Source organism: Aquila chrysaetos, chromosome 12 (assembly GCF_900496995.4).
Source record: "Aquila chrysaetos chrysaetos chromosome 12, bAquChr1.4, whole genome shotgun sequence".
In the NCBI taxonomy this organism is placed as follows: domain Eukaryota; kingdom Metazoa; phylum Chordata; class Aves; order Accipitriformes; family Accipitridae; genus Aquila; species Aquila chrysaetos.
Window position 1 is genome coordinate 9,517,464 of NC_044015.1, and position 26,555 is coordinate 9,544,018.

Sequence of the window (26,555 nt, forward strand, 5' to 3'; positions counted from 1 at the left end):
GGGGGCGTGGCGGGCGGCGCGCGGCGGCCGGGGCGCGCGCGGCGGCGGCGGCAGCGCCATGTCGATGGAGGACCCCTTCTTCGTGGTGAAGGGGTGAGCGCCGTCCCTCGGGAGACACCCCGCGCCGTGGGGGCTGGGGAGGGGGACGACGACGGGGAGGGAGCCAGGGGCCGTTCCCGGGCGCAGGGGGGGGGGGGCTGGGCACGGCCGCCCCGCACCAGGGGAGGCCCGGGGAGTGTGGGGGGGGGGGGTGGTGGTGAGCGGCGGTCGGGGGTCTCTGGAGGCGACGGGGGCGAGGGAAAATGGCGCCCCCGTCCCCCACCATCTGCGGCTGAGGGGGGATCTGGGGCGGCCCCGGGCCCAGCTGGGGTGGCCGGCGTCGACGGGCGGGCGCGGAAGGCCCCGGGGCGAGGCGCTGTGCCGTGCCGGGCAGGTGCCGGGCCGCGCCCGGGCCTCCCCGCACGAAAGGCTCCCCGCTCCAAGGAAGCCCCAGCTTTGCGGGTGCACCCCCCCTCCCACCGCCGGGGTACAGGGGCGGGCGGCGAAGCGGGAGGTGCAGAGCTGCCTCGGCTGCAGGTGCGGCTCCCCGCACGCTGGCCCAGCTTGGGGACAGCCTGCCCGGATGTCCCCGCCGTCGGAGCGCGGTGGCAGTGGTTGGGAAATGTCGCCGGGGCCTGGCTGGCTGGTGGGTGGCATCCCTAAGAGGCAAGGGCTGTGGTGTCCAGGCAGAGAGATGGAGAGGAGCGGGGACCAAGGTGGGGAAGGAACTGCAGCATGGACGGTAGCCATGAGAGGAAGCGAGCAAAGAGCCCGAACAAAGGCAAACGCAAACCAAAGGTGGTCGAGGCAAGAAGAAAGGAAAAATGTGATTAATACAGTGAAAGCACCTTAGTTTCTAAAAACCAGCCTGGGGCCAGCTTCAGTTTCTGCTGCGGGGTGGTCGCCAGCCCCACATCGCAGTGAAGCAGCACCAAGGAGGAGCGGAGGTGCTCATAGGGGAGCGGTGGGGAAAGCCGTGTGAGCACAGGAGGTGTGGGAAGGGATACTGGTGCAGCCAGGGAAAGTGAATCACTCTACCAGGTTGAACCGGTGCTAAGGGGAAAAAATACCAGTCGCTGTGGGTGGGGAGCAAACGTCCTGTCAAACTTTCCAGAGAGGTTCCTGTGCTGTGCAGGGGAGGCCTGGGAGGGGAGAGGGGATGTGCTGCCACTCCCGGCATTAATTATTACCCGGCAGCTTGGGGTGGAAGGGGCTGGTGGAGGCCATCTACGTTGAGTTCAGTTTGCGTTCCTGGAGTTCATAATTCCTCCCATCAGAGGACATCCAGCTCTGCTTTAAATTCCTGCTTGTGTGTATGTGGGTACTTCCCCAACTATGCCCAGATGGAAAAAAACCCCCAAGACTTTTGCTAGCAAGTGGTGGAGGGAGTGAAGCTCCAGATCCTCAGTGTGGGCTGCTGACTTTAGGGCACTACATGTGGTAGACTCGGAGCCATGGGCGTGCGAGGAGGGACACACATCAGGGTGCCGAGAGACTGCAGCTTAGACAGCAAGGTTGAGTACTTCAGGCCACGGCGTAACATAAAGAGAGCTGCGGTTCTGGCACCCCTGCAGGGTGCAGGCTCAGTTCATCTGTCCTGGGCTTCCCCCGCTGATAACCTGCTTTCCTTCACTGGGGACATACACCTGTGTCTTACGTGGATGCTGTGTGCAAGCTCTTAGGCTCGTGGTGGCCACCTTTCACACCAGCAAAGTCTGGTCTCATCTGCGTCCCTCGTCCCAGCTTCCCATGAAGCTGGGGGAGTAGTTCATGGCTGAGGACCGCAAAGTTTGTAAATACAGATAACCACGGTGGTGGACCGTGACCTGAACTTACAGACTCGCTTGCCCCAAACCATCAAAGCAGTGTTCAGTGCTGTCAGCAAAGCTTGCCTTCTCGTGCTGTGAATGCACTCATCTCCAAAAAGCTTAGAGCAGCAGAAAAGACTTCTGTTCCCTAAGCTAGCGCAGTAGAGCTGTGTATTTTTTAAATGCTGAATTAAAATAAACAGTGCTGCACTCAACAGTCTGCTTGGCTGTATTGTGGGGACAGTTCCTGTAACTCTGTGTGCCCTTGGGGTATCTTACAGAGGTAGTCAAGAGTCTTCAGAGGAAAGCTGTTGAGAGGAATGTAAAACATTAGTTGCCAAAGAGCTGCCTTGTTCAGATGCTCTGCCCTGGCTTGCCTGTGTGACACTCGACAGAAACCTCCCCTAAAGAAATAGGTCCATTCATTAATAGCTGACCTGTAAGTTACTGCTGCTCAGCACTTTGTGCTGCAGTAAGAGACGGGATGGTCCAGCAGGTAGGGCAAATCCTTTTTTTACAAAATCCTTATTTTACAAAATACACTAAAAATTGTTTCAAGGAAAGATGTTTGGGAGAAAGTTGTGCTTCCCTGCTCAGCTGGACACGGGGCTGTCCTGGCATGACTGCTGCAGAGCAACTGATGATAATGCCTTTGCTTCTCTTTAATGACCCTGGCTGCAGGGAGGTGCAGAAAGCCGTGAACACCGCCCAGGGGCTCTTCCAGAGGTGGACAGAGCTCTTGCAAGATCCCTCCATTGCCACAAGAGAAGAAATCGACTGGACCACTAATGAGCTCAGGAACAATCTGCGGAGCATCGAGTGGGACCTGGAAGACTTGGATGAAACAATTAATATCCTTTCTGTGGTCCTTTGGAGGTAGAGGTGTGCGGTTCTCAAGTTGTACTAAATAGCTGAGTACCAGTGCTTGCCAGTAGTTACTTTTTGCAGAAATCAGGACTATTTGGGATTGAATTTTGCATTTACATCGGCTTTTCTCAAACTGCAAATGAGAAATGAAGCCAAATGTGCTCAGCAAAAGGATTTTCCTTTTGCCTTTTTGTGTTTCTTTTGACAAGGTATATCCTAAGATGCTTTGTTCTAGAAAGCCTGTTGTGTTGTATGAATTCGGATTTCTGTGTAGTCAGTCGTACTTTAGGCTGGCTTCCAGAAATACTCCTTTTCCCTCATGTTCATCTGAACACTCCTGAAAGCGCTGCACAGCATCAGAGAACCAAAAAAATGCAAGAGAGAAACCTCACACTGGTGCGTGTACTGCCTAGGACGTTCCTGCCATGCCTTTTTTTTTCCTCCAGTGTTTTGTACTTTGCTAGTCAAATTTTGGTAAAAGGCTCAGCACAATGGCCACTTGGTAGACCCCTGCTGCGGCACGCTTGGGGTTTGTGTATCTGTCTGCGTACCCAACACCGCTAACAGGGACTCCTTGACTTGCTGCCCACGTATTGTTGAGGCAAACCCACGGAAATTCAACCTCGATGCGACAGAGCTGGGTATCAGGAAAGCCTTTATCACGAGCACACGGCAGGTGGTCAGGGTAAGGAACATGGGCTTGGGGTGGGAGTGTGGGGAAGGCAGGGGTGAGTGATTAGGTGGTTAAAAAAAGGAAAGCTTGTGGCCATTTCTGTGCTGAAGTGGAGAGCAGAGAATAAAACTACTACCTGCTCTCTCTCAGGCTTCCTCCTCTTCCCCATGCACTCCCTCCTAGGGCTGCCCAGACAGGTTTGGGGCTGTGAGGGTGCAGGTAGCCCGTGGCATACCCTCCTTTTCTGCTGCTGCCCCTTTGAGTCTTCACACCTGTCTTGCAACAGGGAGCCTGGGAACCTACAGAAACTGGGAAGGAAGAGTAAAGGACCCCGCTGCGATGCAGGGGAGGCTGGAGCCTCCCTTCAGAGTTGAAGGAAATCGTGACTGTCCTGTGCTTTTGTAGCACTAGTTTTCAAAAACAGAGAGTCCACTTTGAACACTGACAGATGGTTAAAGCCTAGCATTGTTGACGTGGTGACTTCAACTTCCTACCACTACAAAATAGTCCAAACAACCACTAGATTTATTTTTAACTTGGGGAAGATTTTTTTTTTTTTAGTTTAAGCTCACACTTCAGAAGCAAAAGGAGGATTTTAACAACTTGGTGGTAATAAATAGAGAAGAAACATCTTCCCAAAAGCTTCACTGCCTGGTAACAAGATGCTAGTTAGGAAGTTTTCTCCCTATTAATAGCTACACTGCATGTAGCTTAGTTTCTGCTGCACCTCGTGACTCTGATGTTCCTCCTTCACAAAATGCATTGCTGTGGCTGGCAGTAAGCTTGTTACCTTACCTGCAGTCTCTCAGTCTGGATGCAGTTCCTAAGGCTTGCTGCCTGGGAACTGATCCCAAAACCGCACTGGCCCTGGGTAGCAGGCATGTGCTCACTGCCTTGCCCTCAGTGTAGTCCACTCCTAAACGGGCAGGATCAGGCAAGCCCACTCTATGGTCCTCTTTTCCCGACTGAAAACTGCTGGCTAATGGGTTTTGGAGCAGCGTCTCTTATTGTTATATGAAATTCATTAGTGGCATTATGCAGCTGACTTCCAGTTTCCAGGGGGAAATTCGTGATGCACAGCAGCATGTGCATTAGCCGGTGAGAAGTAACCGAGTGGGATCTGGTGCTCTTAGGCGATGTATTGCACATCTCTGAACTGTAAAACATACCTAAATGTTCTGGTGACATCAGAACTGTGCTGGTGGATGAACCCCTGCTAGATCGTATTGACTACTTGCTAGTTGACCCTATAAAAACTAGACTACTTTACGTTGTGATGGGGATCCTTCTGTGGCTAGCGAACTCGGCAGCAAAACTTAATTGATAAAAGAGAAAATGTAGGCACAGTTGGAGAGGATGGCCACAGGACAGGAAATCTATCTCATTCTATGCAATATAAAACCAGATGCAACTGGGAATAAAGTGCAGCGGGTTACAGGCTTCCAAGACCTTGAAGAACATGACTCTTCCTTACGGTCTATCAATGGGAACATTAGTTCAGTATTATACAAATCAAAGTGCTTCTGGCTGTAGTAGAGCAAAACGAGTAGTAAATAAGGAATATTTTCAAAATACCCCATTGCTGCTGATTCTAATATTATTAAAACGATAAACTGCATTGAAGCTTTCTACAGTATCCTTCTAGACTCTTCAAAACTGTACATTTTCAAAGAAAATCTCCTTTCCCTCACTCCCCCTAAAGAAGCCTTGCTGGGTATAGACAGCCCTGTAGCACCCTGAAACTGCCTGTCACCTCAAATCCAATGCTCACATACTTCTTCTTTTGTTGAACAAACAGGAAATGAAGGATCAGATGTCAAACTCCTCCATGCAAGCACTGGCTGAAAGAAAAAACAGGCAGGTGAGAACCAGAAACGGGCAAGTTAAGTGAATGCAGTGGCTAGTACTTTAAGGGGTGAGGAGGATTTATCAGCTCTAGCAGCTGTTGTCTTAAGGTATGTGTTAGGTGAAACTTCCATTTTCACTTACTCTGAGGCCCCACATCATAAGGTAGAGTGTGTAGCGTTGATCAAAACTGCATAAAAGCTGTAACTATAGTATATACTGTCTGTAGTTCATCCCCTTAAAAATCTTTTTTCTGGGAAGGGGCTTGCATGCTGCAGCAAGGCTGTGTGTTTGAACCATGTCTGTTTGCTGACCGAGAGCTGGTTCTCACAGGCATGTTGCTGCCACTCTTTTCCAAGCCTGTCTCTCAAAGCAGTAAGTCGGCACTCGCCATCTGTCTCTGTCTTCAGATCTGGTTGTGTACAACTGTCGGTGTTGCATCATCCCACGGAAAGGGGAATCTCCCTCCTCCTCGAGGGGAACAGACTCAGAATCCATGTCAGTGAATGTAATCCTGTGCTCTGCTGTATTTAGGAGCTGAGATGCTGCAATATCCTTTCACGCAGTTGCCTCTCTTAATAGTTAGCCATGTAAGAAGATGGAAGGAGTCTCAGGTTGTCTGCACTTGTAATCTAAGGAATAGAAATAGATGCGGCTTGTACTCCTTCCCAGCTGGCGGGGAGGCTGTAAGGAGTTCTCAGAGCTGCCTCAGTAAACGTTGGTGTGTACTTCGTACAAGGAACTTACCTGACTGCATCAGTCTTACCATTTGTGGCATAAATGACAAACTGCAACAAGCTACTGAGAAGCACAGAGCTGATTCCTGAGCTTGTTACAGGGTTCATTGACGTGCTTGGCAAACACTTGAAGAAGCAAAGTCCCTTACACCCTTGCTCAAAAAAGTCTGTAGCTGTCTCTGTGTTTTGCTGCTTTCCTTTGCGTGAAGTTCCTGCTAGCTGCAGGAGACCATATGGCCCAGCTTGTGTGGTGACATCTGGTCAGGAAAACTGACTTCCCCTTGCTGTCTTCCTTTCCCTTCCCCAGCCCCTCGCCTTCCCTCCAGACTGTGAAGCTTGTGCTGCACTGGGCTGCAGCAGCTTTTCCAGCATGTCTGAGAGGCTCACTGGCAATGACCTGACCCTCACAGGCTAAGGCTAGCAAACAGAGGCCTTTCTGTTGAAGCTGCAGCAAAACTAGTGCACTGCGTTAAATAAGCAGTAGCTGCGCTTGCCACGAACTGGAGAGAACCAGGAGCTTGCTCATTGTCTCGGGGGCAAAGCCAGATGTCCTGCTGGCTTCCTGCATGGTCGGTCCATTGGCTTTCCTCACACCTCCTTGAACCTTGTAAGGCAGATGAATCATAGAGACAGTCTTGGTTTTAGCCTGCTGGAGCAGCCTTGTCATTGTCATGCTGTTCTTCACAAATACTTGGTTGTCCCCTCCTGCCCACGACCAGAAGCTGCGAGGCGGTCTCGTTAGAAGTCGGACTCGCCTCCATACTGGTGGGCAGAGCTCCCTAGCCCACATGTAGTGCTGCAGGGTGCAGCTCCTCACCTGCAGGCCACATTCATTCTCCAGCATCTGTTGCTCATGTTATACCCCTTCCAGGGACCAGACTTACTGAGCTGGAAAGCCACATCTCTCCTGGCTTTGCACAAGCTTCTCTCTTCAGGTTGTAAAGCAGGTAGCAAGTCTGATCTTGTATGCTGGCAACTAAACAGTATGCTGGAGGAACAGGTAGCCTGAATCAAAGAACAAGAGCATATAACACTGCTGTGGTTATACATTGCACTGTTTTACCGTCAGCTCAACTGGTTAAGTACTTTATCCAGACCTTCTTAAGTCCCTGTCATTAGTAGCACAGTGTTCAGTTCAAGCTATACATCTGTTAACACAGTATATCTGGATACTTCCCAGTTTACATGTCCTACCACACAGTGCTGCCTCTTGAGCAGACCTTTCCTAGTCCTTTGTGCTGCGCAGACCTCCTGCTTACACCGTCTGTTGGTCACACTCCAGAGGTATATCTGCAATATCAGGCTGCAGAGACTTCCCAGGCTGGCATTTTGGTAGTGCGTTGTTTAGTTCATGACAGTGCTCTGGCTGAGTAGCAATAGAGCGGGAGGAAAAGGATGCTGCATGTGTGTGTACAGGAATATTGCCTCGTCCGCCTTCCTGCTACACCCTGTAGACAGGCTGCGAGCAGACACAACGGTGTTGCTAAGGGCTCTCTGCATCTGTTTAGGCACTCCTGGGAGAAAGTGGGAGTCAGAGTTGGAGCTCTGGACCTGACAAATACAGCCGTCTGGACCGGGAGCTGCAATTAGCAAATTCACACTTCATCGAGGAGCAGCAAGCTCAACAACAGGTAAGGCTGCTGGCACCACGTGGACTAAATAGCTTTGCTTGCCAAATGGGTGCAGGGGGGTGAGGTATGGGCTGCGAGAGCCAAAAAAAATCCAGTCCTTGGCTGGTCGGGATCCAGGAGCCTGACAGCTTTGCTGTTTGCTTGCAGCATATACCTATGCATGCATTTCCTGTACAGCACAGCTCTGGATGCATCTTGGTGCAGAGTTTTTAACCCTTGAAGCCTGGGTCTTCTGCTTTGTACAGAAGGCAAACAGCATGATCTGGAAGATGTAGCACGCTAAGCTTTAATACTACAAGGATTGCTGAAATCCTTGGAAGAGTAGAAACATTGGAAACTGAAAAGAGCCTCTTATGCAGGTTCCCCTGGTTACAAAACTGAGCTGATATTTTCTGGTGTTTGTGTGCATCTTCATCAGAACAAGCTAGGAGCAGGAGCACGTGCCTGCTTCCTTTTCCTGCCTTTGTCAACATGAGATTTGTGAGAAAGCCTGTGCAAGGGCTTTGCAAGAACCCCTGGCGAGGTGCTTCCCCACCGCTGAGGGATTTTGTCTGGAGAAGTGCCCGGGCAGTGTGCAGACCCACATGCAGCAGCCCACCCAAACACAGGCCTTTAAACAGGCAGCTTGTCAGAGATGGCAAACTCTGCTAAAGCTCCTGACCCATGACGCCGCCCCAGCTTTCAGACGATTTTTACCTAGTGACTCTAAGAAGATAAATAGATTCAGAAATAGGTAACTAGGGTAAACCTAATCCTTAGTGTGACTGTGCCCTGAAAATGACTTAAAACATCAGCAGACCTATTCCTTTGGCACATTGAGAGCCAGGCTTGCTATTTTTAGCTGTAGAAGCTGCAACAGCCTTTTACTTGCATTAACCCCTTTTTAGCTGCAGCATGTTCCAGGTTGCATTTCCCAGGCACAGCATCAGTGTGGCTCCCTGGTGACCGCTGCTGTACCCACTGCAGGCAGAGGGGCTTGCGGAGGTTTTGATGACCGGTCCCTGTGACTTTGAAGAGTTGCTTTAGCGGTGGGTGCAGCAGGGAAAGCAGGGGGCATGGCTGAGCTGAGGCTGCATTTGCAGGGATGTCAGGAGATTGCAGCCTGCTGTGCTGTGGGGATGCCATGCCAGGGAGGCTTTCTGGCGGCTGTCACTTCTCCGGCATTTCTTAGGAATTTGGTCCTCATTCCTGGTGGCTTAGGTCTGTGCCCAGGCCCCGCAGCTGATGTTGGCTGAGCAGTGAGTGTCTGTCCACCAGATCAGCTGGCTCCGACCCAGCTGCAGGAGGCGGCAGACCTGTAATTGCCCATTTCCCTTCTCTTTGGCCCCAGTTGATTGTGGAGCAGCAAGATGAGCAGTTGGAGCTGGTCTCTGGCAGCATTGGGGTGCTGAAGAACATGTCCCAGCGCATTGGCGGGGAGCTGGAGGAGCAAGCAGTGTAAGTGTGAGACACGGCGCTGAAAACCCAGTGGGGTATGGGGCTGGCTGCAACACAGCTGGAGGTCCTCGCACACATCTTTGCCCCTGTTAGGGCCTTGAATTTATTAGTCCCTCAGGCAGTCTCTCTTAGCCAGCCTTTGATTTTAGGCAGTGGAAAGCATTTCTTACTGCAGCCTGTAAGGATCCAACTGCGGTCTTGTTTGTTTGAAAGCCTGCACCTAAGGAAGACTTTCTTCTCTCTGCTTTTTACATACTTAGGGAGCTAAGGCACACAGTTAGCTCCTTGGCTTCAGGCAGCCAGCAGTACCAAACAGATGAGGGAGGGAGGTGCTGTGTAATGGGGATACTGGGTGCTTTCCCACTCCACAGGGTTTTGTGCTGCCCCTGGATAACTGCTTGACCTGGGAGTTCTTAGCTCTGCCTTGCCGCTCTGAAACACGCAGCACAGAGCTGCTATTCATAGTTAAAGCTAAAAATAACCCTCACCCGCGCAAAGAGTTAAAGGGTAGCTCACAAAGTAATTTGCATCCATCATTTACATATAAATTAGATTCCTTTCTCAGTTCTTGTCCTTTGCAAACAAGTGCATAAAGTTTCCAGTTATGCAGGCTAACAGCTACCACTTCCAGAGAGGCTTGAAGGGTTCGTGCCTAAAAACCCTCCTTATTTGGCTGATAGGAGTCTGGAGGACTATGTCCCTTGTGAAGTGATATTGTCTTTGATGGAGAGGAGGAACTTTAAACCCACCTCCTGTATGAAGTCTTGCAGCATAAGAGTCTTCTCTCATGGAAGCTGATCAATGTGGTGTTTCTGTTTCCAGATCATCACATAAGCCATCAGTGCTTGCTAGACAGTAGCAGATAACGACTGCAATGAGTTTTTTACAACTTTCTTTTTCCCCACTGAATGAAGGTTGAACAAGTGCCCTAGAACTCCAAGTGAAGGAGGCTGTCCTTTTAAATGTATTAAGCTTTGAAGTCCCGCTGGCTGGAGATGATTGGATTGGTACCTTGATTCTGGATGTGCTTGTTTCTCTTCAGTGGGTTCTTGGCATTGACAAAGCACAGCTTCAAGAAGGCTTTCAGATTCATTACAGTTGCTGTGCGGAGGAAGTAGAGGGGTAACTTCTATGCAGAGCTTAAAAAGCAGCTTAAAAGCAATTGCAAATCTCATTCCTGCTTGATACATGACTAGAACAAGATTTTAGCTTCAACTGCAAGCCCTGACCTGGCAATTAGATCTATCTAACCAGGCTCTGCTAATCACACATTATAAATGAGAATTACCTCTTAAAAAGAGGAAAAACCCCACTCCTCACCTTGCAGGGGTGCATGTTGCTCAGCCACGAACATGCAGGGGGGACCAGTCCAATAGGTGTCCCAAATGACCTCCCATTTTCCACCAAAGCAGAGCTGCTGCTTCAGCAGGCTTTTTTGCCTGCCTTGAGTGCTTTCAGGAGATGGGGCTATGTTCATTTTCTCTGCCAAGGTGTGATACACTGATCACATCAGTGTTTTGATCAGTGTGTGTGAGCGCACTGAGAAATCCTGAAGGGACATGGGATGTGCTGCTTGCTGACAAGTGCCATGCTTCTCTGTCCCCAGGATGCTGGACGACTTCTCCCATGAGTTAGACAGCACTCAGTCGCGGCTTGATAACGTCATGAAGAAGCTCGCCAAAGTGTCTCACATGACAAGCGGTAGGTCCAGGGAAGTGGGATCCAGTCCTGGAAAGGGAGACAAGCCCTTGGATCTTCGAGCTGGGACACTACATGCTCCCACCCGCTGACAGCCATCCCAGACCCGAGCAGAGGGGAGGGAGCAACTCTCGGTGCTTGAAAGAGGGAGAAGACTTCCAAGCCCTGCAGCTCCTCCTGCCCAGACACTGCTCTGCAGCCTGTCCTTTGCCTTTGTTTTATTTACAGATGCCTTTCTATTTATGCTGCTGCTGCCGCGGTGGGAAAATCCCCCTCTAGATGGTAGGAGGGGAAGCTCTGCAGGCTCCTGCTCTGCTGCAGTTTCCCGGGCTGCCTGCCGAACAAAAGCTTTAAAGGTGCCATAAAACAGTCGCCACTGTGTGTGGCTTCCCCTGCACCAAACGCTTGCCTGCAGCAAGCCCCTTCCCAAATCCCACCTGCCCCCGGGCTGCTGGCGCCTGCCGGCCTGTTGTCAGTCAGATATATCTCTCAGCTGGCAGGAGAAAGAGGCGATTTCTGTGCTGGAGGGGAGGCTGAACCCATGAGAAAAGTCCTTATAAGGCTGTGCCTGAAGCCGGTGGGCTGGCAGGGCGCCCCGGGCAGAGCAAACAGGAAGCCCAGCGTGCCTGCCGGGAAGTCCCCCGCCGCCGGCTTGCCTATCTGAGCCCTGGCAGTGCGCCCAGCGGTCGCTTCCTCCGTTACCCCTCTCCCTTGAGTGCTCAGGTAGCTTGTGGAGGCAGCAGCGAGTCAGGAGGAGAAGTGTTCCTGCTCTGCAGGATTAGGCTGGCCAAGGGATTTATGAGGTTGTAGAAATACAGCCCTAGAGAGACCATTTGGAGTGCTGACAGTGCACTTTTGGGTCACCAGTAGCCCAGTGGTGGCATGACCGCTGGCAAACATCATGTGTCTCCCGTATCCTCTGGGAAAAACGCTTTGATCGTTGCAGAGTGCTTCGGAGAGTTATGAAAGAGCATTTCTGCTATCCCTGGCATAGCATGCGCCGGGGCTGACCAGGAAGGCTCTTCCTAGGGTAGCCGCTGTGCCCAGAGGTTGGGGGGTGCCAGCAGCCCTGTCTTCCCTGCTGCACCATCGTGTTGCAGGGGCTTTCCCTCTGCCATCACAGACGTGGCCACGGACAGATAGCAGCTCTCAGAGGCAATGTAGCATTGAGCTTCTGCAGACCGTGCACGGGGCCAGTAAGGTGTAAAGACATCAGGGGAAACCTCATTCCTGGCACTCTCCTAAGGGGAGCTGCCACAAGCTCTTCCTGGCAGAGCTCTTTCGAGCAGCTTTCACCGGACCCCTTCTTGTGCTTTAGCAAACAGGTTACTCCACAAATGAGCAGCAACGCACAGCAGCTCTCTACATGTTCGTCCTGGTTGCTTTTGAACTGGCTTAATCAAATCTGTTTGAACTTGGTTGCGGAGAAGCCTCAAAATTTCCACAGCTGTCCCCAAAAATGGATGTATACTGGAGGAGAAACACTGTTGCTCCGTGGGCTGCAGTGGGGCATGCTGCCAAAGGAGCCACTGCTTTGGCTTTTTATGGCTTCTTTAAGCTTAAATTGGGCTCCTAGTAGTACAGCAAAGAAAAGCTCTCCCCTGATTTTCCTTCCCCGTTAAAGCAGGAAGGCTGACGCTTCCTTTTCCTTCCAGATCGACGGCAGTGGTGTGCAATTATTGTCCTCTTCGTCATCTTGCTGGTGGTGCTCATCCTGTTTTTCGTCCTGTGATGGACTGAACTTCCTCGGACGCCCCTCCCCACCCCCTTGCCCCCATAGCATGGGGAAATGAAACTCTCACCGTTTCCGTCCGCCCACAGAGATCCCCGGCAAGAAAACCCGCACCCAGCTCTCGCCATTCTCCTCTGAGGACCACGGCTCGGCTCCGCCGGTGTCTCACCTGGCCCCGGGGAGAGGGGGTGGAGGACTGGAGCTGCCTCCTCCCCTGGTGTGGTGTGATCTGGACCTGGGCTTCAGGTCTGGACCTCGGCAGCTAGAGGGGGACTTGGCCCCTGCGCTTCCACCCTGTGCAGGTAGGAGCCGATTGCAGCAGTCCCGAGCCGCCTGCAGTCGGATGCAGACACAGAGCAGCAAGCCCTGGGGAGGACGGGATGGGGTGGGGGAGGAATTAATTATTTCACTGAGCATTACAAACCACATCGCCAGCCCATGGGTGCTTGCCAGCCAAAAGCATTACCAGGAGGAACGGTGGTGTGAAAACCCACACAGCCACGGTGAGGGAGGGGAGCCCTGGTCGAACTCCCCCTGCCCCATGCTGCCTTCCTCCCGTGAGCCGGCTCTGTGCTGCCAACTTACTGCCGAGATACCACGGTGAGTCTGCAGCAAAGCATTCACATCCACCACCCCTTGGCAGAAGCTTACACGCAGGTGAGCCGTAGGGTGTAGTGTCCTGCCATCGGTTGGTCGGGTGCGATTAGAAACCCCAGAGCTTTAAACTTGGGTTGATGCACACTGAGAGCTGGCAAACAACCATTAGCCAGAGTGAGTTTCTTAAAGCTTTTAAAATTCCCTCCTTTGTTATACAAGCCTCTAAAGCTCATTGACTGATGCTTTCTTTGCTCTTGTATAACTGAGTAACTGCTTCTGTTTAACAGCTGCTTCCCTTTGGCAAGTGATTTGTCAGGTCTAAAATAACTTATTTTTTTTAAGAAAAAAAAAAAAACTTTAAAGATTTTTTTGATGACCGTTTGAGCCACGTTCTCTCTGCGGGTGCACGACATGCATTATCAGAGGAATGGGGCTCAATTATGTATTTCAAGTGCATATGAACTTGTAAATAGGATGTCTTAATTTTTCCCAACTGCTGTTTTTTGGACACCTCTGTTGTAAGCAACCAAAGGGCAGGAAGGAGATTCAAAGCTAGGTCATGTTTCTGTATGACTTCCCAGTCCTTTTGTTACCTTTGAGTTGTTTGTCACTCGAGTTGTCTCGGCAGTGTCAGATAGCCTAGTTGTCTCCCTTGTACAGTGAATTAGGAGTTTGCCAGGTGGTCGATAGCAAAATGTGGTGAAGCAAGCCCACCCTGGCAGAATCACTGGGGAGAAACACAGACAGGGGTTTCATGCTGCAAACCCCGATTGCAGGATATGGGGTGACTCTTCAGGAAAGCAAAAATGATTTCTTTCTAAAGTTTGTTCCCATATTTATGTTGCAAACACCAGAAGACTTGGGACAGGCTGGCTTACGCCTCCCATCTGGGTCTCAGATGGGGCTGGGGGAGGAAGTTAATTGGTGCTGACGCGAAGACTTCTGCTGAAATTGCAAATTGGCCCCCAAAAGTCATACTCTCTGAGCGGGAAGTTTACCACCAGATGGCTTTACCTCCCGGATGCTTAGCCTGGACTGAACACTCCTCCCCAGTGGGTTTGTGGCTCCCTTCAAGCGGCTGCGTGATCCCCCTTGTCCCCTCCGCAGGTGCCAGGCACTGACAGCCAGCGGCACCGTGCCTTCTGCAGCTGGCCACCAGACTTGAGGGGGGGCAAGACGGAGCTGCCCTGCTGCGCCTGCTCTCATCATTAACGCACACGTGCCCTGAGCGCCAAACCGCACTAATTATTTCAGCAGTTGCTCTTTATCCTTGCAGAGCACCTCGTTTCTTTTGGTTATGCTGCAAGAAATACACGGGGTGTCTCCTTTCCAAGGCTGGCTATCGCAGTGTCTGCGGGGCTCCTTGGGCTTTATACCTCTCCAAGAGCAGGTTCCCAGGAGCGCGAGTCCGACCAGCGAGCGGGGCTCGCCGTTGGCCGGTATTTGCACACCTCCAATCCCCACGTTGTTTTCGGCGTGGTCATGCATCCTCTGGGAGCAACTCCTGGTGCTCCTTGCAGGACCGTTCCTTCATTAGTCTGGCGTACTGCCAGAGGGTGGCCCAGCTGCTGGCATCACCGCAAGCCACCAAACTGTCTTTGGTCCCTTTTACTGCGTACATTTGCTTTTTCTGTTGTTGGTGGTGCCCCTCCCTTTAACACTAAATAAATGCATTACTGCTGCCCAGCGTGGCGCAGCAGAGATCACCCGTCGTTCTGGCAGTGACCTTTGCTTGGGGACAAGCTGGGGGGGGGGAGGGGGGTGTCTCCCAGCGCTGGGTAGCAGTAAAAGCTCCCACCAGCATCTGCTGGGCATCACCCTCCTGGCTTTTAAGGCTTAAGTGGCTGCTGTGGTTTCTGGGGTCCCCTCTGCACCGCGGACGGCTGCTGCCCAGATGTGGGGGATGCTGCAGGCAGCTGCTGCCCAGATGTGGGGGCACCACCATGCAGAGGGCAGCCATTGCTGCCGTGCCTCCTCCGCTTGCCGGCCTTGGCGCCTGCTGGAGAGGCTTGTCCCTGTGCAGCCGCCCCGGCGCCATGGCATGAGTTTCCCCTTCCGTGGCTGGAAAAAACAAAACCCCCAAATCAGCAGCAGGAGCGCAGACCCCTCTCATTAGCGATGGATACTTGCAGGCACGTCCCCACCGCTGTCCCAGCAGTGCTGGCAGGAGGAGGAGAGCAGCCCGGTCACCCACTGCTCCCCCCCCACCAGCACACCATGCTGCTCACAGGAGCAGGGAAGGGGGGGGTGTTCTGCTCTTCAAGAAGCAGCACTGCAGGCAGCTGAGCTCCCCAGGCCCCCCCCAGCACCACAACACAGTCCAGAGGTGGCTGTTAGAGTGGCTGGGCCATGGGAAACCAGGCAGCGAAGACCCTGAGCCCATCCAGAGGCAACCCCCTGCCCCCCCCAAAACAGCCTGCCTGAGGGTGGCAACGGGGAGCACACACCCCCCCCCCCCCCCCCAGCTTTCCAGGGAGCATTGTCCCCCCCCCAGGGATGCCCTTTCCGCCCTGGCCCCATTTCCCCACCCCACAGACCAAACAGGTCCTTGGACCCCCAAAGAGCTCCTCCTGCTCTCAGCTGACAGCATCCCAGCTCTGCCGGTCCCAGGACCATGCGCCATGCCACCCTGCAGCCAGGACATGCGTTCAGTGCCCCAGACAAGGCCCCAACCATGGTTACGCCAGCCCTGAGGGCTCAGCCCCACGTGAAGGCACCCGCACACTCCCCAGCACCTAGACCTGACCCCAGCTCCCACATCCACCAGCAGCCCCATGACCCTGGGGCTGGGGCATGTCCCATCCCCCTGGTCAATTGTCACCCCCCCCAGCCCCTCTGTGCCACCCGCAAGCCCAGGGCACTGTATTTTGTGATTAGATTTTTTTTTTTTTTTTTCCAGTTTGAAATAATTTAAAAGAAACCCACCAGCCCGCAGGCACAGGTTTTCAGCGGTGGCAGGGAACCCCACATCTCCTGGGGATGCAGGGATGGGGCATCCCCACGCTGGCGACCCCAGTGCCCAGCAGGACAGACCCACACTAGCTTGATGACACAGCTGGGCTGTCCCCTGTCCCCACACTTGGGGCAGCTCCTGGAGACTCTAGACACTGGGGGGGGGGTCCTTGGTCCCACTCTGGCTCCTGGGGGGGACTAGGAAACCTGCCTGCTCCCACCGCAGCGGGGAGCCAAGTACTGCACCAGAGTGGGGCAGGTCCTGGCACCACGGGGCAGCTTGGTCCATGCCACACCATCCTGCAGCATCCCAGGACGTCGTCATCCTCCTCCCACCGGGCTTCCCAGGAGCTGTGCCAGGGCTACCGGGGTGCCGGTCGGTGCCTGAGCACGCGGAGGGACAGGGTGTCCGCCCGGAGCAGCAGCTCACGGATACGGGCCAGCCCCAGCCCCGAGACGGCCGCCCCATTGACCTGCAGGATCTCGTCCCCCACGCCCAGGAGCCCCGCGTACAGCTTGGCCGTGCCGGCGTCCGTCATCTCCTGCACGTAGACACCTGTGGAGAGGGACAGGGGCGAGTGAGCCCCCCCATCCTGCACCCCACGGCCGGGGCTGTGCCCCCCTGGGGGTGGCCGGGGGCTGCACGCTGGGCTCATGCACAGCAACAACTTCACTGTAAATAGCTTTTGGGACAGGCTGCGCGCCCCAAGCCAAGGGCTGATGGACACATGGGACTGTGCGTGGCCAAAGCCACACGCGATAGCATCCCCCTGTCCACCGTCACCCCTTTGGGGGCTCAGCGGGGATGGAGCAGCCCCCTCCACCTGTCCCCAAGCTTGCCCCTGGAATGGGACGAGAGCCACCGCGGAGGGGCCATGCCGTGTCTCCCCTAAGGTTCATGTGACACTTTGGGACAACCCCACTGTACCTGTGTCAGGCCGGCCATGCCCAGAGGTGACGCAAAACCCGAAAGCGCCGTGGGGGGGTCGCTGCAGCTCCAGCTGGCTGGTTCCATCGGGGAAGACCTCCACCACGCGCCCCACCGCACGCAGCCGGCCAGGCACCCCGATGTCCTCCACGCTCAGCGAGCGCCGCGGCCCTGAGCCCCCCTTCCTGTGGGGAGAGGGAAGATGGGGTGAGCAGGGACCCCAGGAAGATGCTGGGGACCAGATGATGGGGTCCCCAGCTGCACCCAGCCGCCGTGTGTGGCTGAGCACCCCGAAACAGCCTTACTGGGCACGGAAGCACCTGGGCATCTACCTGTCGGCTGCGGTCTGGGGCAGGAGGTAGGCGCTGGCGCGGGGTGCCTTGCCCAGGAAGGGGTGCAGGCTCTGGACAGAGGCAGCTTTTTGGGGCTGGCAGAAGGGTGACATCTGAGGAAAAGCACGCGGTTGAGATGGGGACAACCACCAACATTGTGCAGCACCGCAGCCCTTCACCCACTGACGTGCCAAGGGAGCGGGGGGCATCCCTCACCCCCTTGTCCCCCCGCTGGAGCCCTCCCCAAACCACTGCTGAGGAGGGATAAGCTGGTGTGCCCTCCTCTAGGCCAGGACACCCACCCAAGAAGCGGGGTTTCTTGGTGAGGCACCTCACTGCTCAGCTAGCTGGGACACACGAGTCATGATCCCGAATCAAATTATCCCACCTCCCCTCCCCAGATCTGCTCTTTCACCCACCCTCCAACTCCCTCTTTCCCCCTTCCACTCCACATTTAGCTCCAGGCTTTTCAAACCCGGCAGCTTTGGGATGGCACATGCACCCACACAACCCGCCCCCAGGACCACCGGGGCCATAAAGCAATGCTCAGGAATGCTTCACCCCAGCCCAGCACCCCTCCTCCTGTGGGACCCTCCCAGTCCCCTCGCAGGGCGGGTACATTTCGGCTCACCAGCCGCAGGGACTGCAGAGAAGGCGACTTCTTCATGCCGGGGCCTTCTGGGGGGTTGCTGCCGGGGGCCGGGAGCTGCTCCATGCTGTAGCAGCGGAAGCGGCCCAGGCGCTGCTTGGTGCTCTGGCTCAGGCTGCACAGGAGCTTCTTCAGCCCCGACGCCGAAGCACTGCTGCCCTTGCGGCTCGCTGGCTGCCCCGGCTCCCTGGATGGAGAGGGACGATGCTCATCCATCACATGCCTGGAATGGGGAACAAGACCGGCAGCTGCCACAGGGCTGGGGGTGCATCTTGCACCCGCCTTCACAGCCTTGAGAGCTGCAGCACGGTGAAATAGGGATGCACGGTGAGATCGGGGTGCAGCCGCCTCCCCGCAGCAATGATCCAGCATGTGCAAGGGACGGCTTCATGAGCCAAAGCTACCTGAAGGACTCCCTACCCGTTTTTCCCATCATTTCAGGGGTTTAACACCTTTCAGACCTCCCCTGCTCTCTGCCTGAAGGGATCGCATCCTGCCAAGGGGCTTGAAAGACCCAGCGCCACCTCTGAACCCTCCTGCCAGGTTGAGACACGCTGCGCCCGGGCACAGGTCCAGCGGGTTCCTGTTTGATGAGCCCCAAGGCAGCCCTGGGGTTGGCAGCGTTTAGCAGCTGCTTTTTCCCCAAAACAGAAGACCTGAACTAAACACCTCCAAGGTCACCCACCATCACATTTGCTGCAACACTCTCGGCGGAACCAGATGCGGGGTGCAATACAGCTTCCCCAAACCCACTTGAACACACGTGCAAAATGTCACCCCCATATTGTGGTTTCTGGGAAGTTTTTGGTGCCAAAAGGTAAGAGTCCCACCGGGAAGCCTCGGGGGGATGCTCAGGCAGATGCAGGATGCCGGCAGCCCCTCGCTCTCACTCACCCGTGTGCCACGCTCCTGGCAGCTTCCCCGGGGGAATGAGCAGCCTCCTGGGGTGCAGGGCCAGCGGTGGGGTGTGACGATGCCCCTGTAACTGCAGCAAGACAGTCACGACCCCGATTCGTTAGGGACTCCACCCCCCCCCCCCCAAACCCTGGTCATCCCTGTGCGTGGGTCTCTTACCTCTGCCCGTCCCCGGGGGGTCCTGCCCGTGGGTGTTGTTGCAGTTGTTGGTGGACAAGGCACGGAGGGGGCTCCCCGGGAGCCACCTGGGGCTGCAGGGACCCCGCCGCTCCTCCGGCCCCACCGTGCCCCCGGGCTGAGGGGGTGCAGCGCTCCCACCGTCAGGCTCTGGGCCCCGGGCTCCTTGGCTCGATGCCCGGCAGCTGCCACCGGAGAAGAGGGCTTTCCTGCAAGGCACCTGGGAGCAGGCCTTTTTGGTGGGAGGGGGAGCGGGGAGGTGGGTGCCCAGCATGGGGGTGCTGGCCGCCGGCTGCAAGGAGGAGTCCAGGGGCTCGCTAGGCTGCCGCGGGGGATGAGCGGCGTTTCCCACCCCCTTGCCGCCCCCCGAATGCTGTTGGGGGTCCCCGTCCTCCCGGCTACCGGCTCTCCCCAGAGGTGGGGGGCAAACGGCCCCCGTCCGGCTTGTGGCACCACCCGAGCCCCCGTCCTCTGCGCGGGGGCCACCGCTGGCCGCGGACGTCCCCTTCCCAGCCCTCGCCTCCGGCTGCGGGGCGGCACGGGGGGCCTTGTGCCCGCGAGCCCGGGGGTCCCGGTGCCCCCGTGGGTGGGGGCTGCGGGGTCCTGCCTCCTCGCTGTCCGTCCGGCAGCCGTCGGAAGTGTCGGTGCTCTCCAGGGCCGAGTCCACCTCGTCGATGTAGGTGACGTCCCCGATGTACGTCTCCTTGATCTTCTCGGTGTGGATGCGCTGCCGGGAGGGGAGGATCCACAGCGGGGACCCCCGGGGGCCCAGAGCCCTGGTTTTGGGCTCCGGCCGGGCAGCGCTTGACCCCCCGCTATCCCCTGGGATGCTTCCTTGTGCCGCAGGGCTACTTTCAGCTGCGTCGGTGGCTGCCGGGGTGTCCGTGCCCCGGCTGGCGGCGGCAGCACCGAGGAAGGAGCCGCAGGCGCTGCACTTGCCCCCGACCACGAGATCACCGCTCTGGGCTTTGGGCTGGCCGGCCCCGTCCCCCGGCTGCCCGCCGCCAGCCAGCTCCGTCGAGGAGAGCACCGAGCCCAGCGCCCGCCGGTGCCGCAGCTGCAGCCGCTCCAGGTACCGCACCTCGGCGTCGCGGGCCGACTCGTCCTCGAAGCGGACGCGGGACGGAGAGGGTCCCCGGGGCCGCCGCGGCCGCCCGCAGCTCGACTCCCCGCTCGACGAGTCGCTCAGGCTCCCGCCGTCCCGCGGGGCGATGCTCGGCCTCCCGCTGGGCTCCCTGACACGGGGGACAGACAGACGGACACAGACGAGCTGCGAGGGCTGCTCGGCTCCCTCGGAAAAGCAAGGCAGGAAGGGGAAAACCCAGCGCAGAAGATGGGGCAGGAGGAAAGTCCACCCGCTGCTCCACCGCGGCATACAGCCCTGCTCCCCTCCAGCCCTCTGCCCAGGCTGCCTGAAGCTGAAATCAGAAGAGGCTGCGGCAATACCCTGCTGCCACAGCCCGACCTCCATCACCTTTGCCCGGCACCGAAGCGCGAGGTTAATCAGGCCGGGAACACCGAATTGCACGTGACCCGGCACGCACGGCGAGCCGCGGATTTGGTACAGCCTTCCAGCAGCCAGCCTGCCCCGGAGAGGTGCTCCCCATCAGCTGGGAAACGCCACACCCTTAATGCCTCCACCTTGCCATAAAACACAGTTAAACACGCCTCCCCCCCAAATATTATGTTGCAAAAACTTCAGGCATACCCAGGCAGGGGGATGCTCCTGCGAGCAGAGAGCTGCTCACGCGAGGGTCGGGGGCTGCACGCATGCACGTCGCACCCTGGCTCTGCGCACATGGGTGCACGCTCTGCAAACGCGCCCGTGCCTGCATGCACGCGCACGCTCCGCGCACACGCTCGCACGCTTTGCACGTGCACCAAATCCAGATGCGCCCCTGAGAGCACCGTAGGGGCAGGGGACGGGGCGGGGGGGGGGGGGTGCAGGATGCGGCCCACGGGGCCGGCACTGACCTGGGGTGCGGGACGGCGGCGGCGGCGAGGAGGAGGATGTCGTGGCTGGCGCGGAGGGGGTTCGTCCGAGCCTTCATGCGGGCGCGCTGCAGCAGCTGCTTGGCCTGCTCGTGCCGCGGGCTCAGCTCGAGCTCCTGCCCGGGGACAAAGGCCCTGCGGCCCCGCAGCGGGGAGGGGGATTAGGAAAAAATAACAGGGATTAGACGTGGTTTAACAGTGACGACGAGGCTGCTCTGCCCAGAGAAAACGGGGCCCGGCCTCCATTCACGGATGGGCTGGCTGCCACGCTGGGGGATAGCTGGGCGGGAGCCCCCTCGGTGCCAGGCAGAAGGAGGGGGGGTCGCACCCCACACCGGTGATGCTCTGGGGGAGGCTCAGCGCCCACACCGCTCGGGCACCGGCTCAGCCGAGGCAGCGCTTTGCACCACGGGCATCCCGGAGGTGGATGGGGAAACCGAGGCAGGCATTGCCTCCGATCCCCACTGGTGTAAATCCCACGACGTTGTGAATGCAGGTAGGTTTGGGACGAGCCCCTGACCCGGCTGCCTTCCCTTTCTTGCCGGCGGTCTTCCCTGGCACCCCCTGGCCCCCCTGCCCCGCCGGCTGCAGGGCAGGGGATCCGTCAGCTACGGGAGGGCACAGCCCCGCTCCGGCGCTGCCTTCCCTGTTGGCCATGGCCCTAATCCCCCTGATTAAAATAATCAGCTCAGGCAGTCACTTCGGGGAACCTGGCCTTAACCTCTTCACGGCAGGAGGGTGGGCGCACGCCAGCTCCCAGGAAAGCCCTCTGTGCAGCACCATGGGGGGTCCAGGCCCCCCCCCCAGGTTTTGGCTGCCCCTGCTCATGGGGAGTGCAGCATCCCCGGCTCTGCCTTGCACCCGGCCGTCACCCATCAACCCCAGCCGCCGGAGCGGAGCAGAACCAGTAACCACAGTACGGGGGGGTCTTCCCCACTCACTTGCAACCCCCACGCAGCCCCCAGCCCGCACGCTGCCGCCCAGCTCACCTGCCCATCCCACCTCTGTATTTTTAGTCCGTACCTCTGAGGTTTATCATTAGTCCAACAAGATTACACACGCCTGCCGCCTCGATCCTCTTAAGCACCTGGAGCAAATTTCTCTCCCGTCTTCTTCCCCAACTCCCTTCCCGCCCTGGCGTGCTGGCAGGGACCCCCCCACCGTGCCCAAACACGACATGGACACCCGGCTCGGCCTGACCCTCCTGCCCACCTTGCACCGAAGCATCGCCAGAGCCCGTCCACGCTCCCCCCCGCTGGCTGCCATGCTGGGGTCTGCCCCCACAGCCCTTCCCCGGAGCCCTGCCGAGCCCCAGCACTGCTTGATAGGGTGCATTTAAAATACAAGACTGGGGAGGGAAAAAAAGGGAATTGTCCGTCTCTGCCACGCTGGGACTGACCTACCTGCAGCCCTCGGTGTCCTGCAGCGAGACCCCTGAGTCCCAGTCCCCATCGCTCGCTGGCACCTCTGAAACGCAGGACAGGGAAAGGCATCAGCCTGGTTGGACTGCGGCCCCCACCCTGGTCCCCCTCGATAGCACCCCTCGTACCCCCGGCCCCCCCAGCTCAGCCTGTCCTAACCCACACCCTTTTCGGGGCTATCCCAACTACTCAGCTCCGGAGATGCCCCAGAGGAGCGGGATGTGGGGGGCAACAGCAGCCGGCGTGGGGTGTGCCCGTGGGGATGGGGACCGCGGGGTTGTTAGGGCAGACGCATTCAAAGGAGAAATTAATTCCCTTTTCTGGCAGCAGCTTGCAAAGGGAAGATGACGGCCGCAGACCTCGAGTGCCCCAGAAAGCGGGTTTCTTGCTCTTGCTTTTAGCAGTGAAATTCCTCACCAGGACACCGGAGGAGACCGGCAGCACCCAGAGCATCCCGGTGAAGAAGGAAGGGCCCCATTTTGTTTGCGGGAATCTCCTACAGCTGCCAGCGAAGGGGATGCAGCACCTGCAGGGAACGGGGCAGCCCTGGGATGTGAAGCAGCACAGAGCTGCGGGAAGCTGGAGGACGGCACCGAGGACCCCCTTTCGCCCCAAAAGCTTTTCCTTCCCACTCCCCCTGGCTCTACCGAAACGGCCACCACCTGCCCGAAATACGCACCGGGCACGGCGAGGCCCAGCACCTCCTGCAGCAGCCGCCGGTTCCTCTCCACCCTCTCGGCCAGCGAGAGCCTCTCCCAGCCCTCTGCTGCGGTGGGGGACACAGAGGGACCCCCCTCGTCCTGCGGTGGGGTTCGTGCCTCTTCTTCCAGGGGGGGTCTCTCGTGGGGGGAGGCAGAGGCGCGAGACCCGCTGCCCTCGTCCCGGGGGAGCTCGGTGCCTCCCGGCACATCTCCCTTGGGTGCCGGCACCCGCCAGAGCCCCGGGGTGCCGGCGCGGGGTGCCGGGGCTTGGGGGCCGCCGGCCACAGGCTCCCCACCATCCAGCAGCCCGTCCGTCAGGTAGGTGCGGAGCTGAGCCCGCGGCTCCAACGCCGCCGCGTCCGATCCCGGCTTCCCCCGCCGGGGCCGGGGCTTCTTGGGTGAGACGCGCTCGGGGGCGGCCGCGGGGGTCCCCGACCGGCCACCCCCCCGCTTCTCCTTCAGCGCCTTCACTTTGCTCTCCAGGATGGCGTGGGGGCCACGGGCGGCCTCGGAGTGCTCCGGCAGCGCAGGGGTTCGGCCGCCGCTCTGGCCGTGCTGCTTGGGGGGCCGCGGCACCCGCCGAGTCTCAGCGGGAGAGCCCCCCTCCATCCGCCCTGCGGGGAGAAAACCCAGGGGAGGGTGGGCGACCCCCCTCGTTGCCCTCACCCTCCTCCTCCCCGGCACTGCCCCAGGCTCTGCAGACAGCAGACACGGTGACGCTCGCGCCCAGGGGACAAACGCATGCGACGACGCCACTGTGGAGAAGGGGACAGGGACGTGGCACAGCACGAGGCCACCCGCCCAACCCAGAGCACTGACACTGTACCAGCATCACTCTGGAGCGGGGGGAATGGGGGAGCGGTGGTTCCCCAAATCAGGCAGCTGGGGGCCGAGCTGGAGCGCGGGTGCCTGCCTGTGCCGTTTCGGGTGCCCTGGGGCACCCAGCAAGATGTCCTGGAGGGAACCGGCAGTTTCTGAGCCAAATCAAGGCCCCAAAACTCCCCAGGACAGAAAGCCCTCACGGCTGCAACTCACCAAAGGTGCCACCACACACACACCACCCCCCTGCTCCACCCCAGCCCCCAGGGTCACACTTGTTGCTCGTCCTGCACCGGCCTCATGCTCCCGGTGGCACCCAGGTACTGCCACCCCCTTGCACCCCACCAGGAGCATCCCGTCCCCGCTGGTACCCCTGGAGGAGCCTCCCCCATGGCCAGGCCTGCAGGAGCATCCCCAGGACACCCACCCGGGCCCCATCAGCCCCCCAGCTCACCGCAGCCCCTCGCTGCCCCGGAGTAGAGCGGCAGTGGGAGAGGGCTGCAGGCGGGAGGCGAGGGCTGTCCTTACCCCTGGAGCAGCATCGGGAGAGGGCTGGGAAGAGGGAGAAGAAGGCGGAAGAAGGGAAGGAAGCAGGGGAGGAAAAAAAAAAACTTAAAAAAAAAAAAAAGAAAGGACAAACCAGCAAATCCCAGCCCCTTCAGCCGAGCCCGAGCTCAGCTGCTTGGCCAGGCTGTGGGGCCATGGCCGGCCCTGCCTCCCGCCCCAGCCTCCTCCTCCTCCTCCTCCTCTGCACGCCCCCGAAACGCGCACACCCCACGCCGGGGCACCCGGCCAAATCCTGCCCCAGCCCCGAAGCTGAATCGCCTGCCCCCATGCCGGCTGGCGGGTGGTCCCAAATGGCAACGCCACCGTGGCCACGGCGCTTTCCGAGCGTGGGAGAGGCGGAGGGGACCCTGCAGGAGGGGGGAACCCAAAAACCCCGTGCCGGGACAGAGGGAAGCCCGTCTGCCTTGGCCGGCTCTCAGGAATGTCCTTTGTCTGGGCTGCGGGTTTGGGAGGCGAGCGGGGAGCGAAGCCAGCCCACCTCCCCGGGCCTGCCGGGGGGGGGCACCTCACCCCGGGGTGCTGAGTGCTGGAGGGGTCTGCCCCGCACCAGTGGCTGGGGCTTCAGGAGGCCCAAAAAGGATGGAGAGGGGTGGGGGGGGTGTCGTCTCTCACAGCCTTCAGACTAGGCACCCTCCTGTGAACATCACACACTTGCAGACCTGCTAATTTTTCCTGCTTTCCCAGAGGCCAAATCCTGCCCAGACCCCCCGGCAAGCCGGGGCCAACCCAGCATCTTCAGGCAGAAGGATGGTGGGAGCAGAGCTTGGTGCACCCACGTATCATCACCCTTAAACCCAGCATGCAACACACACCCTGCAGAGCCACCCCCCTCCCCACACACCAAAAGCCCCTGCCTTCCTCCCCGGAGACCCCACAAAACTCATCACGCAGGATGAGGGTCCCGGGTGGGCAGCGCTTACCTGGAGGTGCCGGGGCTGCTGTCCCCGGGGGGCAGGAGGGGTGCCGTGGGGGCCACAGACATCCCAGCCCCGCTCCGGCTGCCGCTTTAAGCTGCAGCTTTTGATATTCGTGATTGGTTTCATAATCCCGATCAAAAGGAAATCACCAGGATTATGAAATTGTTTTAATCCTCCCGGCTCCAGCCACGCCAGCCCCTGCCAGCACGAGCAGCAAGAAATCACTTTTATCTTCTTAAAACGTCCCCTGCCACCCCAGCGGCCCCGGGGCCCTCATCATGGCCAAAAATGAGCCCTAAGGCTTCCTTCCCCATGGGGCTGGCTGTACTCACAGTGGGCAGCGGAGACGACTCCTTGCTCCATGGGGGACAGACCGAGCATCTTTCCCCGGCTGCTCCCAGGCAGGAGGGGACCACTGGCAGGTTTGGGTGGAAGATCCCAGGGCAGAGAGACCCTCCTCGCCCTGTAGCCCAGCCCTGGGGTCCGACCTCCCCTGCAATGCCCGGAGCCATCCTTACCTCCACACCGTCCCAGAGAGGGATCCCAGCTCCTCTGCCCCAGGCTGGGGAGGTAAAACGTGCCTGGGAGATGTTGTCCCCATCAAGCTGGGGACAAACCGGCCAGTGAGGTGCCAAAGCAAGGGCAGCCAGGCTCCTGCCACAGGCAGGGAGCTGCGGCCAGGATTAAACCTCCGGGAAGCGGCTGGCATGAGCAGCAACAGGCTTAGAGCGATTTCAAGGCGTGGGGCTCTCTTCTGGAGGAAGATTGATTGCAAGAGACGATGAAGAGATTTAAGAGAGCAAAATGAAAGCACAGACCCCAGACAACCCAGAGTTGGGCTGCTCAGCCTCTGGTCACCCACTGCGCAAGCAGGACAACACCTTGGACCAGAGACAAGCTGGAGAGAGGCAACCAAAGGCCCCCAGAAGGACCAAGAGCCTTGAGCCGGTACGGCACGGTCTGGGCAGGTTTCCTCCAGCATCAGCCCCTGGTGCGTTGGGTTTGAGCCCTGGGCACCTTCCCGTGGACCCCTCCTGCCCACCTCCAACCCCTTCTCAGACATCTCCCTCCTCCAAACACCTCCACCTCCTCCCAGGACACAGATGTCCCCCACCTCCGGC

The 26,555-nt window shown here is 58.0% G+C and overlaps 2 protein-coding genes across 10 annotated transcripts; one reads left to right on the plus strand and one right to left on the minus strand.

The window, feature by feature from the left end:
• Positions 1-14,770, plus strand: STX6 (syntaxin 6). 2 transcript variants are annotated; one of them, XM_030031857.1, is made up of 8 exons: positions 1-93; positions 2,529-2,698; positions 3,305-3,399; positions 5,186-5,248; positions 7,478-7,600; positions 8,931-9,037; positions 10,644-10,738; positions 12,391-14,770. In XM_030031857.1, exons 1-8 carry the CDS (start codon positions 59-61, stop codon positions 12,465-12,467), a joined length of 765 nt encoding a protein of 254 aa, XP_029887717.1. In that variant the 5' UTR covers positions 1-58; the 3' UTR covers positions 12,468-14,770. The 2 variants fall into 2 exon arrangements, with proteins under 2 accessions (XP_029887717.1, XP_029887718.1); XM_030031858.2 differs by lacking the exons at positions 1-93; positions 2,529-2,698; positions 3,305-3,399 and adding an exon at positions 3,971-4,041.
• Positions 14,754-26,290, minus strand: KIAA1614 (KIAA1614 ortholog). 8 transcript variants are annotated; one of them, XM_030031850.2, is made up of 12 exons: positions 25,438-25,746; positions 24,479-24,502; positions 23,110-23,745; positions 22,413-22,476; positions 20,992-21,144; positions 19,000-20,252; positions 18,820-18,910; positions 17,908-18,148; positions 17,277-17,389; positions 16,945-17,129; positions 16,490-16,572; positions 14,754-15,125 (listed from the first exon to the last, which is right to left on the minus strand). In XM_030031850.2, the coding sequence occupies exons 3-12, from the start codon at positions 23,738-23,740 to the stop codon at positions 14,901-14,903; spliced, it is 3,039 nt and encodes a 1,012-aa protein (XP_029887710.1). In that variant the 5' UTR covers positions 23,741-23,745; positions 24,479-24,502; positions 25,438-25,746; the 3' UTR covers positions 14,754-14,900. The 8 variants fall into 8 exon arrangements, 7 of the variants coding, with proteins under 7 accessions (XP_029887710.1, XP_029887711.1, XP_029887709.1 ...); XM_030031851.2 differs by lacking the exons at positions 24,479-24,502; positions 25,438-25,746 and adding an exon at positions 25,953-26,290; XM_030031849.2 differs by lacking the exon at positions 24,479-24,502 and having other exon boundaries at positions 25,438-25,745.
• Positions 26,291-26,555: the final 265 nt, after the last annotated feature.

Bases quoted from the DNA above. Each gene is read 5' to 3' on its own strand.
- KIAA1614 (XM_030031851.2), bottom strand. From the start codon at position 23,740: ATGGAGGGGGGCTCTCCCGCTGAGACTCGGCGGGTGCCGCGGCCCCCC. The intron at 17,130-17,276 runs GTAGATGCCCAG...CTCTCCCCACAG, and splicing joins CCCCAGACCGCAGCCGACAG to GAAGGGGGGCTCAGGGCCGC. The intron at 16,573-16,944 runs GTACAGTGGGGT...CCCTCTCCACAG, and splicing joins GCATGGCCGGCCTGACACAG to GTGTCTACGTGCAGGAGATG.
- STX6 (XM_030031857.1), top strand. From the start codon at position 59: ATGTCGATGGAGGACCCCTTCTTCGTGGTGAAGGG. The intron at 5,249-7,477 runs GTGAGAACCAGA...GCATCTGTTTAG, and splicing joins CTGAAAGAAAAAACAGGCAG to GCACTCCTGGGAGAAAGTGG. The intron at 10,739-12,390 runs GTAGGTCCAGGG...TTTTCCTTCCAG, and splicing joins AGTGTCTCACATGACAAGCG to ATCGACGGCAGTGGTGTGCA.